Below are 17,658 nucleotides of genomic sequence, written 5' to 3' on the forward strand. Positions count from 1 at the left end.
CAAATGGCAAATGGGACAGTGAAAAGTGTGTCAGTCACATTGCCTCAGCTCAGGGCCTGCTCCAACAGGAAAGGTCATGTTGCTCTGTAAGAGAATTTTAATATTTAATATTTAATTACATTTCTTTTGTATTTTTAATAGGGAACATGTTTCATCGACAATCCAGTAGAAATTAACTGGATTACATTTGCCTATAAGACTTTACCTGTCCTAAAATATATGTAGGCTAACTGAAATTAAATAAATTTAACTGTTGACTGTGATTCAACAGAACTTTTTATCTCTAAACGTGAAATATATTATTCATTATCAAATGTTTCATCTTTACAATTGTAGAACTGAGGTCACGTTTTCAAATTAGCAAAGCTGTGTGCAACTTCAGTCATTTAAAGATTTAAAAAAATGACTAGATAAAACTAAATAAAGAGCATGTAGTTTATCGTAAACGTTTCTTAGTGGAAATTGTGACTCACTTTGTCAATGTTATAACCTGTATGAGTAAAGGCATTTAAGAAATCATTAAAACAAACTAGAAAAAAAAATCGCTTCTCTTGCTTTCTGATACAGTCGCTACGGTTATAACATGTAGACACGAGTCACGACTGGTTAGCAAACTAAACTTAATTGACTTAATCTATAATGTATAAATAACGACAATAAATACAGTGTTCAATATCAAACTGTGTATTAAACCATTCTTACCTTTTCTTCCGTCATTTTTATAACTTGCGTAGTTCTGCAGCTTTCCTCTCTTTCTAACTTCTCGCTTCTCGTCCTTCTTAAAATACGATAACGTCATCACGTCAGACGTGATCTCTCACCCAATCAGTGTTGAGGAGGCGTGCCCGCGTGTAAGGGGAGTGCCCGTAATGGTAAGGGGAGGGATGGCGTGGTGACTCCGGCCCGGAGTTAGACCCTTCTCAAGAAATGTGTGGATCATTTTTAAGCAGCAGTTACCAAATGTTTGTCCCCGCTGCTCCTCGTCCTCCTGCTGGCTCCATGTGCGTGAAGTTCCCACTGGCAAACAGGAAGTGGATGATTCCAAGTTGATTTATCGAGAGGGGAGGGCGCGGACCGCACTGGACCAGGAGGAGTCCACTTTTACTCGTTGTGTTTTGTGATTTGCAAGTTGTGTTTAGTTTGTGTTTTGTTACGACACTTGAAAGCAGCAGGGGGATCGCTCTCCAGTAACAACCACGGTCAAGCCATGGTAAATAATTGAAATGATCCCGAACGAGCAGACAGGCACGATTAGGACATCCGGTTTTCAAAATAAGATAATAAATGAAGAATTGATGGTACGGTTAGAAAATAACGTCATTTAAAATTCAGAGTTCAAATTTATAACTGTTTTTGTAGAGGTGGTTTACAAATAAAGCTAACTTATCACTATCATTACTATTATGGCTCATGTAATAATCATAAAATATTAAAATAAACCTGCAGACTCTAACATGATCATATTATTCGGAAAAATAACGTGTTAAAAGTAGTTTTATAACTAAAATAAGATTCTTTCACTGAACATGTTCATCTTCAACTATAATTTACATATTCATCACATTTATCAGTAACATTATGAACATCATGAACATAATAGCTACTTTAGCTTTATAATAGCTACAGATGCTAGTACAGCGAGGACTTCATGTGACAGTCAGATGGTACAACTATCACTCACTTGTCTTTGACACACATCAACTTAAAGTCTGAATACTTTAACACTAACTGAGTCAGTGTGAGGCTGTTCTGCTTTAACGGTGCAGGGTTGTCGTTTATTTTTGTATAGACTTTTTTGTAAACAAGAAAATAAAGGCATACCATAATTTACATTCTGTATTTTCTTTGTTAATTTACACATGTAGAAATTCCAAACATTGTTGGGCAACAAATGCAATGATTTTTAAAAAAAAGAAATGACTGTTATTCCAACATAATTTAACCCTTAAACCTCATGTTTACAAGTTATGAAGTTTAGGGGAAACGTTCCAATGAAATGAGTCAGTCAACACTTCCATGTTGATCCTTAACATGTCTTCCTGGTGTGTTTTGACATGTCTGTTATTTCTTCCTGGCAGCCAGCAAGTTTGGTGCAGACACTTTAACTTTCCCCGGCATGTTTCTGAATAAGTCCATGTCCTGCAACACAAAAGGACGAGTCATGAGAGACCTGAGGACATAGTAGAGGATTTGTCATGCCAACAAAAATCCCAGCATGATTTAGCCTGAGTGGGAAAACAAAAGACACAAACCACTTCACAAAGCACCATGGTGACATATTTCAATTTGTTTGATCTGCACATTCATTCATGTCATGCAATGTGACAGAAGAAGAATAATGTGAAAAACCAGTTCCCACTGAGGGAAATGCACATGAATGCCAACTCCAACATAAACACAAAACCACTGCAGAAGAGAGATTTTAGCATAGCATTAAACATTTAAACTTAAATACAATATTCCGTTTTAATTGTTGCTGTGCACTAAGAATTGCCCTAATAACAAGTCAAGAGCAGGAGTTACCTACAATATGATTTTTGCTGCAGGAAAAGGGTTAACCCTTTTTTTTAATATACATTTTCACAGATTTCTTCACCAATGTTTCTCCCAGAAATGAGAGTTGACGATGCTTTACATGTCTGCACTTAACCTATTGCTGATTATCATAGAATTGCTGCTATTATTATTATTATCGTGAGCCTTGTGGTCGCTCACATTTAAAATGCATTTGAAAGACACTGAGGCACAATGATGGAAAATGGGAAATAAGTTTAGTTTTGCCCCTAAAAAGTGAACAAATGCAACTAAAAGCAGCCGTCGTTACCTTGACGCTGCGGAACAGGTCCTTTTCTCTGGTCGAGGCCTCTTTGGCTTTCATAAAGCTGAGGACAGCAGTGCGTGCAGCTGACAGAAACAAAATAACACAACGGTTGTTTTCACTATAAAAACAACAAGCAAATGTTGTATAGAAGCATCAGAATGGGTCATCATGGCTCTTACCTTTGCCTTTCTTCTGAGCACCTGGGGTCAGTTTAACTTTGTGTCTGTGGAAAACAGCAGCGCATGAGTCTGTGTCACTTTTGTCTTTTCTGACACACACACAAAAAAATAAAGAAAGTGCACATACTTGTAGTTGGAGAGGGCCGTGTATGGAGCGCAGACGGGCACAGCAAACAGCAGCACATCCTCAGGGTGAGGCTGACCACTCAGAGACGTGAGCAGATTCTCTGCTTCCTGGAGAAACAACAACAACAAATGACTCAACTTCAAACATTTAGAATGTAATAATTTATAAAAATGGCTGCAGGAGGAGGAACTTTTGTTAGAAAAAAAAGAGTCAGAACTAAACCGTGACTTTTTTGTCAGGTTTTGGACGTCTTATTTTGGATGTCATGTGGAAAGAAAGGCATTTTTCCTTTTCATTTTTTCACTTAGATTTGGTTACATTTCCATTGAAAAATGATCATTGTGAACAATGAAAATGACATTTTTATAAAACAGTGCATTTGTATATAAATGTATATAAATCTTCACATTATCCCAGATCTACAGTATAATGTTTCCGTGTGGGGACTGACCTCAGCTCCGGGGTTGTCCTGGTCCACATCGTCCTCCTGAAAGAGACAACAGTGGGAAGACAATTTACTAAAGACCACACATAAAAAGTGGCTGATAACAACTGGGATGTAAGAATACACTTCATACTACTTCTAACTTCATTCACACCAGTCAATGGTCACTGGTCTTCAATAACATATGATGTAAATTTTCTGAATTATGCTCCAATTTTGAGGAAATAAGTCATTAAAACTCGGCTTGGAAAGGATGACACACCAGGAATCTTGTCAGATAAAGCAGGACAGGTCCAAGTCAGCATGCATTTGTTTTGTCTACCTTGTCCTCCTCAGCAAGAGCTCCCTCCTCCCGTGGTGGCAGCCTGCCCTCGTCGCCCTCTTCTCCTCCTGCCTGCACCGCCGGCTTCTTTGCCGCAGCTTCTGTGTGACGAGGCTTCGGGGGCAGTTTCTGAGCGGGCGGTTTCCTCACATGATCGTCTTTACCTTTCCCCTTCTTTCCTTTCTTTCCCTTGTCCTTCTCCTCCTTTGTTGGGCCGGCCGACTAAAGGAGGGACACAGTTATCTTGATATATTATATGTGCTTCAACAAATTAGCGAGGTAGAGACAGTTTTCCTCCTCCTCACCCCAAGCAGCTGCATCATCAGCTCTCTGTCCTCTTCATCCTGGTCTTTGTATTTCTCTTTAATCTTCTTCAGTTTGTTCTGAAGGACAAACACAAACAAGACCGATTATTTGTGAAGTCAACAAAAACGTTTTACACCTCCTTTTTTGTATTTCAGCTTAATATTATCTTTTACTGGTTAAATAAAAATAAAAATCTAGTATGTGTTTAGTTCTGTGTTCAATTTATCTGCACCAGACAAATAAGAAATGCTTTGCTTAATGTTTTGAAGCAAAGGCACAGAAAAGACGTCCTTCCTTCTAACCTTTTGACCTCTCTTCAGAGGCTGCTGTGAGGCTCCTCCTCCTCCGCCTCCTCCACCTCCTCCTCCACCACCACCACCTCCTCCTCCACCACCTCCTCCCCTGGGCCCCTGATCAGTTGCTGGTCCACTGGATGAAACGTCCGTGTCCTCAGTGTCACAATCTTCCTGTTTCGGGTTCTTCTTCTTCCCTTCTCTGCAAAAATGCAACTGAAGTCATGGCTTCCCAAGAAATTCAAAGCAACTTTCAAATCTTTAAACCAACCAAACACATACAACATCACCTGCAGCTAACTATCGTGATAAACTATAGTGATAAAAGTCAGATTAGACCCGGAAAAAAACCCAGAAAACTCTCAAAAGTAAGTCACCAATTCTCAAAGTTTTGCAACAAATGCATCCATTTACTCACCTTCTCTGTTTGGCAGTCATGTGTTTCCTCCCCTGTGAGTTCATCTCAGCCTGAAGGAAGTGAATAAACTAATAATATTAGTATAAGTATATTCACCCGAATGTGTATTATCAACGCATTCAACTTGACAATCAATTACCTGAGCGCTCGTTTCCTTTTTGAAACCAGGGTTCTGAGTGTTTCTAGAAATAGAAAAAGATCATTGCAGCACAGTGTGAATATCATAAAATAATAATATATAAATGAATATATGTATATTATATATAATAAAATAATAAGATAAATATTGCAGTTCCAATTTTAGCCTCTAGTTGCATATAAAAACAGTATAGTTCCTTGAAGTTAAAATACATATAAAACCTGCTGGGCTGTAAATGAGGGAGGGAGATAGTCGTATCTGGAAAGCTGAATTCTTCACTCTCCACAGTCTCATTTTCCACCCCGCTGTCCTCTCTGTCCTCCTCTCTGTCCTCCTCTCCGTCCTCATTTGCCTCAGCAACACTGTCCAGTTCTCCGCTCACATAGTCACCACCTTCCTTTTTAATGTCTTTTTTCTCTCCGTCTCCTTCCGCTCTCTCCTCGCCCTGATCTTCATTACTGCTGTCGTCTCCTACCGAGGCATAAAAAGGATCCGTTTTAACACAGAAAATGAGACAGAAAATGACAGTGTCAGTGAAGGTGTTTCTGCGTCCTCGCACCGATCAGCTCCTCCTCGTCCTCTAACAGCTCGGTAGCTCTGGACGTGACCTCCTCCATGTCTTCCTCCAAGGTCTTCACCTTTCTCTCGCCTTTGTGCCGAAACACGCTCAGTTCATCCACCTGTACTCGGACAAGAATTGTTTTAAATCTTTATGACAAGAGAAGAGTTAAAAACGTTCTTACCAACTCATGACGGCGTTTACCTTGAAGAGGAATCCAAAGCCCATGATCAAGTAAGAAGGCGGCAGAAAGTTTTTCTTCCCTGGAGAGTTTTAGTACAAGGGTTCACTGACAGCTCAGTGATCAAATAGTTTTTATATTGTTGTGCTTTGAATTTTAGTGAGTGATACCTCTGATCATGAAGCTTCCGGTGGTCAGGTATTCTCCAGTGGGAGCCGTCTTAGACACCTGAACAAAACATGTAACGAACATCACTCATCAGTAATAATGAATACTGTCATAATCCTCCCTATATGAATGTGTAAGTCTGTCCTATGATCTTCTTATTCTTATTCATCTTGATTGTCATTTGTCTTTCTTTATTGTCTTATTTTATCGTCTTTGTTTATCGTCTTATTTTGTCTTTCTTTATCATCTTATTATTATACCCACCTGATGATGATGCACCCACCAAGCGCTGGTGATGATTTTGGCATCCCATGCAGCGCTGTAGCACACGGACATCGTGCCGGCCTCCGTCAGTGTGCGAGGAGGGATGGGATCACCTGGAGTGGAATGAGGGTGGAGATGGAATTAGCTGTCTAATAACAAATGGATCAAACAGAATATTGAAAAGCACATGTGTAGATGTACCTGAGGGGTTTTTGATGACACAGCTCGTTGCTCCATGGAGGTCAGCGTGAACATAGACATCACCTGTAACGGGACAAGAGATGATTGTGACCTTTTGGGGAGATTCTGAAGGACTTTTTCAGGGTTAACCTGGTTTTAGGTTAGAATTGCGGTAATGGTTAGGGAACGTGATATGTCGATGATATGTCCTTGTGTGTGTGCGTTAAATCATTACCAGCCCGGAGGTAGCGTTTGACGATGATCTCGTTTTGCTGCTGGTCCCTTCCTGCAATGACGAGGTAATTTTCTGAGCTGATGAACCAGAGGAACTTCTCAAACCTGCCACGGGAGGGGTTAGACAAAAAAAGGCTTTGACAAGGCACAGAAAACCAACGGAAACAAAACACACGTGACGACAGTAGAGTGTCACTCACCAGTAGACTTTCCTGGCCTTCTGAATGGTGGTCACTGTCTGGACTTCCTTCAGAGTCTGCTGGGTTTTTTTCTCTGCAGATTTCATTGCCTGAACGATGTGGACAACTTTATCAGCATAGCAGTCGTTTTGCTATATAACTAATAAACTGCACATTGGATGATGTGGAAATTTTATACCAAGGTTATCTGATAAAAAAAAATCTGATATAAATTCTTACATTTGGTGAGAAACATGTCTCTCTTTTGTGACGTGTAGAGTCTGTAGGACATAAAGAGTCCTTACCTTACCGACTGCTTCAATAGTTTTCTGTTCCTTCTTTTCAGCAGTGCGTTTGTAGTCATAATACCTAAAAGACAGCACGACGTCACATAAAAACAACTGAAGCTCCCACCGTGTCATACTTACATACATTCTAAGTGCTAACACGTAAACTGACCTCTTAGCATTAGCATACGCTGACAGACCGAGATCCACGTCCACCAACATGGGCTTGTTCCTCTGCAGCTTCTTGCTCTGTCCTTTGTCTCTGTTCTTGTTTTTCTTCCCTTTTTCCTCCACCACAACATTCTTTTCCTCCTCTTCCTGGTCCTCCTCAGAAATATATGGGTTTCTAGATGAAGAATGAAGAAGAAGATGAGTACATGAGCCGAGAGTGAGCAGCTGCTTCTGTTGGCCACTGGTGATGGCCTCACTTTAAAAGCATGGTGATGTGGTTCGTCTGCAGCTTCAGGTCCTTGATGGCACAGGCCACAGGGTCTCCAGCGGCCTGTGCTTCCTTGACAATGATGCCGATCTCTGTCCAGTCCACCTGATTGGCCAACGCGCTGCGCACCACCTGCAGCGCCCTCTCCACCACAGGCAGATTCATCTCCACCAGCTCACCTTTAACTCTGTCCACCTCCTACAGCACAACATATATGTATTTCAGGAGAATGTAAGGATTAAAATGGCTGAGATTACGATATATCAGAGCAGACAAAGCTGCTACATCGCTGACCTGTACTTGGTGCAAGGCCTCCAGCCTCTGCGCGTGGTCTTTCTTCACATTCTCCAACTTCTTCATGGCCTGTTTCTCCTGGTGCAAGGCTTTCATGTCGATCTTCTGGCTTTCCATCTTTGAAAAGAACTCGTCCACTGCCTGTGAGTGAGAGGGGATCATGTCGGATCCGGTCAAGAAGAAACAAATACTTGCAAAAAAGGTTAATTTACCATGCTAATATTCACCTTGTCAAAAGTATCAAACTCCAAATATGGACTCTTCGCATGCTGCGTGAAGAGGAATGGGTGGAATTCATCATATCTGCAAGTGTGCATCATTATCATTTGTTCAGTTAACATATCATAAACAGCCAGGTGTTCCTCGATTTAAAGAATCTCGAACGGGGACATACGTGAGCAGTTCTTCGTTGGGTTTGCCCGGAGTTAAGCTCGGCTTCTTCTCGCTCTTTTGAATGATATAACCCTTGAATTACACACACACACACAAAAGGAGGAGAAGTTTGTGAATCAAACAAATCCACGCCAGGAACTCAAATCACTGTGCCTGAAAATAAAGATTCCTTACTTTGCCATCAAAGTGCTGTGTTTTCTCCATGTACGTCTCAGCAATTTGCAGAGCCTCCAGAATGTTAGGAGCAACTGAAAAAAGGGATGATAATAAAACAGATACTGTGAGTTCAACAGTCATTATCAACAAAAACTTTAAAAATCATGACTCTAATGTACCTTGGGCAGCATCGACTTGACTGTCGACTTTGACAGAGCCTGTGAGTCCTACTTCTATTAAGCTGTGTTCAATCAGAGTGGCTCCATAAGCTGAGGAGGTGAATAGAAAATAATATCCATTGTTTAGTCTTAACATAGTTATAAAATAATAAATAAAATTAAAAAAAACTCCTATCTTTACATAGCTACGTACGAAGGTGAGGATTCAGGACCCTTCTCACTTGCTCTCCATTTGGTGCTTTGCTGAGAATGTCAGTGAGTCTATACACAGAAAACAAATATATATAGAGAGAGTTTTCAAAGACACATTTATCATATACAGGTAAAGACGTGGTTACCGCTCCAGGCTGATGAGAGGCTCAGGTGGTCTCGCGCTCTCCACCGGATAGCGCTCTCTCACAGCAATCTTCACATCCTCTGCCTCGGCGGTGCGAAATCGCAGCAGATTGAGGATGGTGTACTCGTGGTCCGCAAGTATGATGTTACCCTGAAGACATGGACATGGACACACCTGCATTCAACTTATCCACACCACTGTGTCTTCCATAAATATGAATTAAAAGAGTATGTGTTCTAACCCTGTCGTATAGTTCAATAATCAAGTGGTAGGCAGCTTCGTCAGAGCCAAACTGGATGTCGACAATCCTGTCAATCCCAAGTTGCTTAACCTGGGTCAGACGCCGGGACTTCAGGTGTTTCCGACACTAATGAGACATCGAGGACCAGAAGAAACAACACTGTGACATTCTTTATTTTTCAGGTAACCATCTGTATCATAAGATAAGGTAAGAGTTTGGTCTTACCTTCATGGCAAAGCCGGAAGGCATCATGTTCTTGGGCCATTCAAAGTCTGTCGAGTGAATCCGAGTCCCAGACTCAACCAGGAGAATAGCTTTGCTGTCAGGCCTGAGATGACAAGCAGACATTGACGATTAACGTATGCAATTATATTTTCTAATCAGCGGCCGTGATGTAAAATTTTGACGTACTCTCGAAGTTTACATCGAGTTTTTGCGTCAACCTTTTACAATATAATTTACAAAACACTCATAATAATAATAATGATAATAATATAATCTGCTCCTATAAGAAATGAAGACTGACTGAAGTACATTAATTTAATTCTACTATAACACATCCATGACTCTGTTGACAACACCACAGTTTTAGGACGCATCACTGGCGGAGGACGAAGTGGCCTCCAGGAGCCAGTCTGGTGTCATGGCTCACCCTCAACACAGATGATGAAGGAGATTTATAGTGGACATGACAAAAGAAAGGAGACCTCATCGGCCACTGCTCGAAGTCTACAGAGCATCGACTACTGCAGAGTCCACAGGAGAGCTGCCGCCATCCTCAAGAGCACTCATATTTCCTTATTTATAATTACAATATTCTACTTCAGCAACATTATACTTCTTCTTCTTTAAAACGCCACTGGAGTGACACTTAATAACACAGTGCTCACTTTTGCAGCCGGATCAGATACGTCTTAGTGTCGATGTCGTAAACGTTGTTTACTCTCATTCCAATGTAGCTGTGAAGAAAAAACAAAAAAACAAGGACATAATGAATGACGGGTCGAACCACGTGTGTAAATGTAGGTTGGTGAGGCACATATGGTCAGTGGTTTTAACATTTAACATAACACTATTTTAACACTATCTGATATCTACAATTCAGGTTTTAGTAGTCAGAATGACATCATCCATGTGTATGGAGGTTTGTCATTGTAGATATCAACAACCATACATATGTTTCAAGATATCTACATATATCTACATTATCCTTTTTCATGACATTGTCTTGAATTACGTTACAGACAGTCATAATGACGTTGTAGAAACTGGAGTTCAGAGATATCTACAATTCAGTTGTGGATAACTGTAGCTATCTATAACTACAAACCCCATACACATGAATAGCAAAGGTGACGTCACCCTGACTAGTAAAAAAACTGAATTGCAGATATATGAAACTAGTTTTACCGCAATAACAATGACGTAACATATATATATAATGGTTATTTATGATGAGCTCAGCCACAGGAGGAAGCTAAGTTAAGTTAGCAACGCGCCTGCTGTGCTGGAGCTAATAAAACAATTCACCCACTTGGTATTAATCTCGGCGATAACTGCCCGGATATCGACTGTGGTGAATCTTGTCTTCATTGTGGCTTAAGCAAAGTCTACAAACACACAAAGAAAGACAAATATCTCAAGGGAAACGTTCACATTTCAGGAGCTATATCAGCAGCAGGGAAAAGAAACATGCAGTGCTGCGCACGCGCACAAATTACAGATCACACGGAAGCTGACGAGGGACAATAAATATGTTATCGCCGCTCCCGATACGCCACATGACCGCGCTTAGTGGTGCTCGTACACAGCTGTGACGTCACTCTTGGAAATAAAAATATTTTGCTAGGCTTTTTATGGCCTTCAGAAAGGTTTTACAAATATGAAACTCCGTGTATTAAAAATATAGAATATAAAGACCTATCAAGGCCTGTGTCCATGTCTCATGGTTGTCCTGTGGACACTTTTACAGGCGTCTCTTTTATTATTGTGGTCAATGGGAAAATTGCTTTTTGGGCCCGATGACTATTTTTTGTTGCAGTACCCAGAATGGTCACCATGAAGATTGTCTTCAAGGCAGAGGAGGCGGTGGTCTATCCAGTTCTTACAATACATCCATGGTGTGCTTAGTACTGTCTGTGCGTGTTGTGTTGTGTGGACTGACAGTACTTGGTAACGTTATCTGTGCAGTTACAGCGTGTTCTCGCGGGATTTATGTGTGAACGCTCACACAAAGCTCACGGTTCAGTGGCTCCTCGGGAGCTCACTAATGATGCACTACTCGAGCTGGCTGATCGGCGTGAAAAACCGGGCGAGTCTGCGAAATGCGTGCAAAACACCGCCCAACACGGATTGGAACAACAACCGTGGACACGCGGTGGATGCGAAGAACAACAACCCGCAGCACAAAGACAAGACGTGCGAACAAACGGTGGCGAACCACCTCTGCAAAAAAGGTGCGTAAGGTGCTGAATTTGCGTCAAAATAACCGGGCCTGCGGAAGATAAATGTACACGACAGACGTTTAAATGTGCCGTTTCTTCCCACTGTCGGTATTTGGTGACTGTCACGTTGAGCCAGAGTTCGCAGCTTCCTGCTCAGGTCAGAGCGGAGGGCGAAGGCGTGCTCCGTTACCAAGGCGACGGTCAGCTCACAGGGCACGCGAGCGAGGAGGCTAAGCTAAGCTAAGCTAGCGCTGTGCAGAGGAGACTGGGTCGTTTTTTTTTACATTTAACACAAAAAGCAGAAATTAATTTTAAACCGTACGTCAAAATGCGGTGTTTAAATGTTCCGGAGGATCGAGTGACATGAGGCGACGGAGACTGAGAGGAATGCAGAGTAAGATTAAAGCGGAAAGTCAAAGAAATTAGAGAAAGAGTGAGGAAGTGAAGCGACAGCAGGTGGCAAATTCACCCTTTTAACATGAGATAATATTAATGATCCTGATTAAAACAACTGCAAATAGATACTATTGCAATAACTGGTCGATACAAAACTTTTTTTTTATTTAACCACAATAATATGTACAAAATGCTAAATTACTATATTGCTAAATTATTATATTAAGTATACATGTTTCAGGGCTAAAATTATTAATCCATTATTATTATTTGTATTAATATTATTATAAATAAGATTATTAAATGAACTAATTTTGTGTATTGCATCTAATAATTCCACTTTCTCAAATATGAATATTTCCTGGGTTCTTTGCTCTGTGTATAAAATACTTATTACTTAATAACTCACTAGATATTTTGAAAGACTTACAACCTAAATCTCCCTTTTATTCTACCCTGTGTTGTCTTTTATTGCTGTTTTATTTGCTTTTTAAATTCTATTCTACAGGACAGTGTATCATCACACATTTATAATATTACAGAAACATTTTTTTTTATTTATGTTTGGTCATGTTTTTTTCAGGTTACAGAACAATCAAGAAAATCGGAGCGGGCACTTTTTCCGAGGTGGTGAAAACTCAGAGCCTGAGAGATGGGAAGTTCTACGCCTGTAAAACCATGAAGCAGACTATTAACAGGTGTATATATATATATATATATATATATATAAATATACTGTATATTCACACTGTTGTCACTGGAGCCGTTTGCCTTGTTTGTTTGGGCCTGTGAAACACGAGTCGACAGCTCGACACCCCCCGACACCTTAAGTGTCCGATTAGATGTCATCAGTCTGCACTCTCTTTGACCTTGGGAAGAAAACAATAGATGTCAGCGTGTTAAATGAAGTGAGCTTTATATGCAGTATATATAAAAGTATATTCGTTTTATTAAAGTACATACCTGTTTACACGCATAATAAAGTACAAATACTTTTGTTACTGTACTTCAGTTCAAAACTCACATATCCGTACGTTACTTTATTTTGTATTTCTGGTAACTTTTACTTTACTTTTACTCTACATTTCCTCAAACTCTCAAAGTTTACAGCCATTCACACGCTGCAACATAGGGTTTAGCGTATTTGCTCAAGGAAACATATATGAGCAGAGGCAGGAATTAAACCCACAACCTTGGTGGCTCAGTGGTAAAAATACTTTTATGTCTAAAAGGCAAGGTCATTTTCTGAGATAAAATGTACTTAAGTTCAGTAAATGTCATAAACTTTAAGACTTTTTCTGGACAGATACTTGTACTTTTATTCAAGTTTCCCTTTTAGGTACTTTAATTTACTTTACGCACATTTATCCTCCACTCAATAGCCTTATTTTCATGTTATATCAGTTTGTATGATCCTCTGCCGCCTTTACTCAAAGACATCACCTCTATTCCTATTCTATGTCTTGCGTGTTATTCTTTCTGCCCACGTTTGCTTGTTTGTGCTCTTGTTGTGTTATTTGTGTGAAGAAAATCATCAGAAATATGCAAATGTGAGCAGTTCTTCTCTTGTCTTTTCAGTCTGGAGCAGGCCAACAACCTGCGGGAAGTCCAGGCAATGAAGAGACTGAGCCCACATGCAAATATCATCCAGCTCCATGAGCTGATATTGTGAGTGCTGGAGTGTTACGAGTTATGAGTTCTGTGTCGCCTGAGGCCGGCTGTGATGTGATATGTCTCCTGACGCTTCATTCATTCATTCATTGTTTCAGCGACAAAGAAACTGGGACAGTGTCTTTGATTTGTGAGCTGATGGAGATGAACCTGTATGAGTTAATACAAGGTAAGAGCGCCACGACGATGACAGAGAATCATGATGTGTTTCTGAATTAATTACAGACTGTTACACTGAGACTGAGAGGATTGTGTCCCAGGCTTAAGTTGTCAACAGAAATCCAGTGACTATGTCAGTGTTTTTCAACCAGTGTGCCGTGAGAGATCGTCAGGTGTGCCGTGGGAAATTATCCAATTTCACCTAATTGGTCTAAAAACATTTTTTGAAAACAAATAATTAACTATCTGCAAATAATATGGATATAAATATTCAAGACACTTTGATTAGAATGACTAAATTGTCAATATAGGCTACAGAGTATAATTTTTTAAACATTTCTTGTTTGGTGGTGTGCCTCGTGATTTTTACAATGAAATAAATGTACCTTTGCTCAAAAAAGGTTGAAAAACACTGGTCTATGTATCATAAAATGAGTACCTTAACCCACCAGGGTGTGGAAGCTTTGGGAATCACAGTTAAATTGTGCATTTATCGTATCCCGTCCTTGGTTCTTGATTCTCCACAGGTCGACAAACTCCACTTCCTGAACAAACGGTGAAACATTACATGTACCAGCTCTGCAAGTCACTGGAACACATGCACAGGTAGCAATAAACAAAAGTACATTATCTCACACACGTTTGCATTAAAATATTCAAATAAAATAATTCACCTTTTATACTTTCTTTACAGGTGTGGGATTTTCCACAGAGACGTGAAGCCGGAGAACATTCTCATCAGAGTGAGAAACTTTCTTCACCTACATTTGGTTTAAAAAAAAAAAAATCCATTTGGTTATGACATGGTTGTGACTGTGAACCTTGTAGCAAAACGTCCTGAAGCTCGGGGACTTTGGTTCTTGTCGGAGCGTCTACTCCAAGCCGCCGCACACAGAATACATCTCCACGCGCTGGTACCGCGCCCCAGAGTGTCTCCTCACGGACGGCTACTACAGCCTGAAGATGGACATCTGGAGCACAGGCTGTGTCTTCTTTGAGATCATGAGGTGCGTCTGCCTGGAACTAACATTTAATATCTCTCTCCCTCTCTGCCGTGTTTACTGGAGCTTTGCTTGTTTGTGTTTCCAGCCTGAATCCCCTCTTTTCTGGATCGAACGAGTTGGACCAGATTGCCAAGATTCACGACGTGCTGGGGACACCAGATCAGAGCATCCTCCACAAGTTCAAGCAGTAGGTTTTCCAGGCCAATACATGTCGTTTCAGGAGGTTTATCTTCTATGTTCTATATTGCAGCATCATGTGTAGAATGTGGATTTCTCTCTTTTTTGCAGGTCCAGGGCGATGCATTTCAACTTCCTCCCGAGAAAAGGAACTGGAATCTCACGACTAATCCCCAACTGCCCGGCCCCGGCTCTGTCGCTGCTCTATCAGATGCTCGCCTACGACCCCGACGAACGCATCACTGCAGAAACAGCCATACGACACACGTACTTCAGGGACCTCAGGTAAAGAGATGGCATCCATTACGACAAGAAAATGTTTTATTCTGATCTTTTTATGATAGAAGTTTTGGTTTATTGTTGTTTTTTCCCTCTCAGGCTGGCAGAGAAAAAAGCCGACAGTCTCCACAGAGTGACCGGGGCGATGGGTGGAGTGGAAAGCAGCACCATGCACAGCTCCATAGATCACATCTGCCGCCCAACTAAACTCGGTAAACAGCTGAGGGGAAGACACACGCGACAAACTCCATTAATGAGCGTAAGTTTAAACTCTTAAAACAAACGTACGAAGACCCATGAATCCAAAACAAAGTGCGAGTATCCACGACGATGTCCCGTCTCCTCCCCACAGCACATGAAGCACGCAGCAGAGCCGCTCATCAGACGGAACATCCCCCACTATCCCACAGAGCTGCCCAAGCTCAACATGGTCTTACCGCGAGCCCAGATCCCCTTCCCCGTCTCCACCATGCCCGCATTCCCCACCACTCACAGAGGAACACTGCCTTTCATCACCACCAAAAAGTGCCAGTCACAGTTGGCCAAGGTAAACGCAGAGGTGCAGGGAGTAGGCGCCGTCTACCAAGGGCAAGGATTGTGTAGTTAATACAGATACAAACACAATAAAAGGCTTTACATTTTCTTCTTCCTTCTCCACAGCCCCGGGATGAGTCACACCATGCAGCTTTCAAGACCTTCTACATGCCACCTCTGGACAGGAAACGCGGAGGCTTCTGACAACCGAAGACACTTGGACTGATGTCAAAATGCTTCCTTTTTACAGGACAATGTTTGGACAGGCGTAAAACGAGGACGAGAGTCTGTTTACTTGCAGTTACGACTGCTATAACCTTGTAGTTTCAGTTCTGACCTCAGTTCTACTTGACCTATTCCTGCGTCACAAGTTTACAGCTGTGGAGAACGACGTTAGCAGAGCCTATGTCACTAAACTAAACTAAGCAATAATGCACGTTAGATGCGTCGTTTGACCTTTGGTGAATTACATGCTGCAAGGTACACGATTGCAACTTTTAATTCAAAACAATTCAGCCAGCATTTGCACAGAGAAATCGGAATATAATTAAATGTAAACGTGAAATATGCAGCTCGGCTGTGATTTAAAGTTGTAAATCGATGAAAGGTGCCGAGTACTGGGATGGAATCTCTTTAGTACAAAAAAAGAAGAAAGAAAAATGTGATTTTTAGGGACAGAGGTCTTCCTGTAGAACGGTCGACAGCAAAAAGCATTCACAGCAAGTCCTCCATCACTAAACTAACATTGGAAGACTTTATGAAATTGTAAATAAAATAAATTAAAAAAGCCCCATGTGTCAGTTATGGATAACTGTATTATCTAAAAGCCCCACATCAGCTCTTTTAAGAATGTAGCTTGGTGATTTAGCACCACTATTCCCTCCTTTCTAATCGATAACTTAATTAATCGTCAACTATTTTGATAATCGATTCACTGGTTTGAAGCTTTTTTTCATGATTAAAACAAGATTTCTGATTGTTCTAGCTTCTTAAATGTGAATATATTCTGGGTTTCTTTGCTCCATAGAACAAAGAAATCATTAAAACGAAATCAATTTGGTTTGTGGACAAAAACAAAGACATTCGAGATCATCATTTCCACTGATCGACATTTTTCAACATTTTATGGACCAAACGATTACTCGAAGAAACAGACTGTGACCTAATCCATACTTTGTTTTGATTATTGTGATATATAACCACAGTAAAAGGCAAAAAAAATAATACAAAATCACGTTTCATTTGTATGTTATTGACCCTTTTACATCTTCTTTGCACAAACTTCTGACTAAAAACATTGTTAGGAACAAATTCATGCATTTTTTTAAATGAATAAACTTGAAGAAATTTGCCTCGGTAGTTTCATTATTGTGTGGTCATTGAACACTTTTTATATGAACATTGCAGTTGTGTCATATCTGGAATACAGCTGAATCGATTACTAAATTAATCAACTATTTTGATAATCGATTAATCCGTTTGAAGCGTTTTTTCATGATTAAAGATTTCTGATGGTTTCAGCTTCTTAAATGTGAATAAGATATTCTGGGTTTCTTTGCTCCATAAAATAAAGAAATCATTAAAAACTGAATCATTTTGGTTTGTGGATAAAACAAGAAATCTGAGAACATCATCATTAACAAACAGCATATTAAACGTTAAATATTGATCAATATTTAAACGTTTTAACAACATTTTATGGACCAAACGAATACCCGATTATGAAAATAATCGTTCGTATTTTAATAAAAAATAAGTGGACGTCACGTTTCCATGTCTTCTCACAGTGAATTCGAGGCAGAGTAAAACTTCCTGAGCTTCAATGATGTCCAACACAACAATGATGATTTTTA

General features: G+C 40.4%; 2 protein-coding genes across 2 annotated transcripts; one reads left to right on the forward strand and one right to left on the reverse strand.

The window, feature by feature from the left end:
* Window positions 1-1,819: 1,819 nt before the first annotated feature.
* nemf (nuclear export mediator factor) lies at window positions 1,820-10,817 on the reverse strand. Its single transcript, XM_083910863.1, has 32 exons — window positions 10,676-10,817; window positions 10,032-10,100; window positions 9,367-9,469; window positions 9,142-9,267; window positions 8,902-9,050; window positions 8,757-8,824; window positions 8,564-8,653; window positions 8,403-8,476; window positions 8,230-8,300; window positions 8,063-8,138; window positions 7,836-7,976; window positions 7,531-7,739; window positions 7,275-7,448; window positions 7,121-7,184; window positions 6,837-6,925; window positions 6,638-6,741; window positions 6,424-6,486; window positions 6,223-6,335; window positions 5,961-6,018; window positions 5,814-5,872; window positions 5,610-5,730; window positions 5,272-5,521; window positions 5,051-5,093; window positions 4,912-4,961; window positions 4,503-4,695; window positions 4,200-4,277; window positions 3,895-4,116; window positions 3,579-3,614; window positions 3,128-3,234; window positions 3,001-3,044; window positions 2,825-2,904; window positions 1,820-2,139 (listed from the first exon to the last, which is right to left on the reverse strand). The coding sequence occupies exons 1-32, from the start codon at window positions 10,732-10,734 to the stop codon at window positions 2,062-2,064; spliced, it is 3,261 nt and encodes a 1,086-aa protein (XP_083766989.1). The 5' UTR covers window positions 10,735-10,817; the 3' UTR covers window positions 1,820-2,061.
* Window positions 10,818-11,410: 593 nt separating this feature from the next.
* Window positions 11,411-16,009, forward strand: mok (MOK protein kinase; the record flags this gene model as incomplete). The annotated part of the gene is made up of 12 exons (XM_083902701.1): window positions 11,411-11,597; window positions 12,565-12,679; window positions 13,560-13,649; window positions 13,751-13,821; window positions 14,339-14,417; window positions 14,506-14,554; window positions 14,640-14,818; window positions 14,901-15,002; window positions 15,104-15,277; window positions 15,371-15,530; window positions 15,624-15,818; window positions 15,932-16,009. The coding sequence occupies 12 exons, from the start codon at window positions 11,411-11,413 to the stop codon at window positions 16,007-16,009; spliced, it is 1,479 nt and encodes a 492-aa protein (XP_083758827.1).
* Between the last annotated feature and the right edge of the window lie 1,649 nt (window positions 16,010-17,658).

Source organism: Microchirus variegatus (genome assembly GCF_963457635.1).
Source record: "Microchirus variegatus genome assembly, chromosome: 2".
Classification (NCBI taxonomy): domain Eukaryota; kingdom Metazoa; phylum Chordata; class Actinopteri; order Pleuronectiformes; family Soleidae; genus Microchirus; species Microchirus variegatus.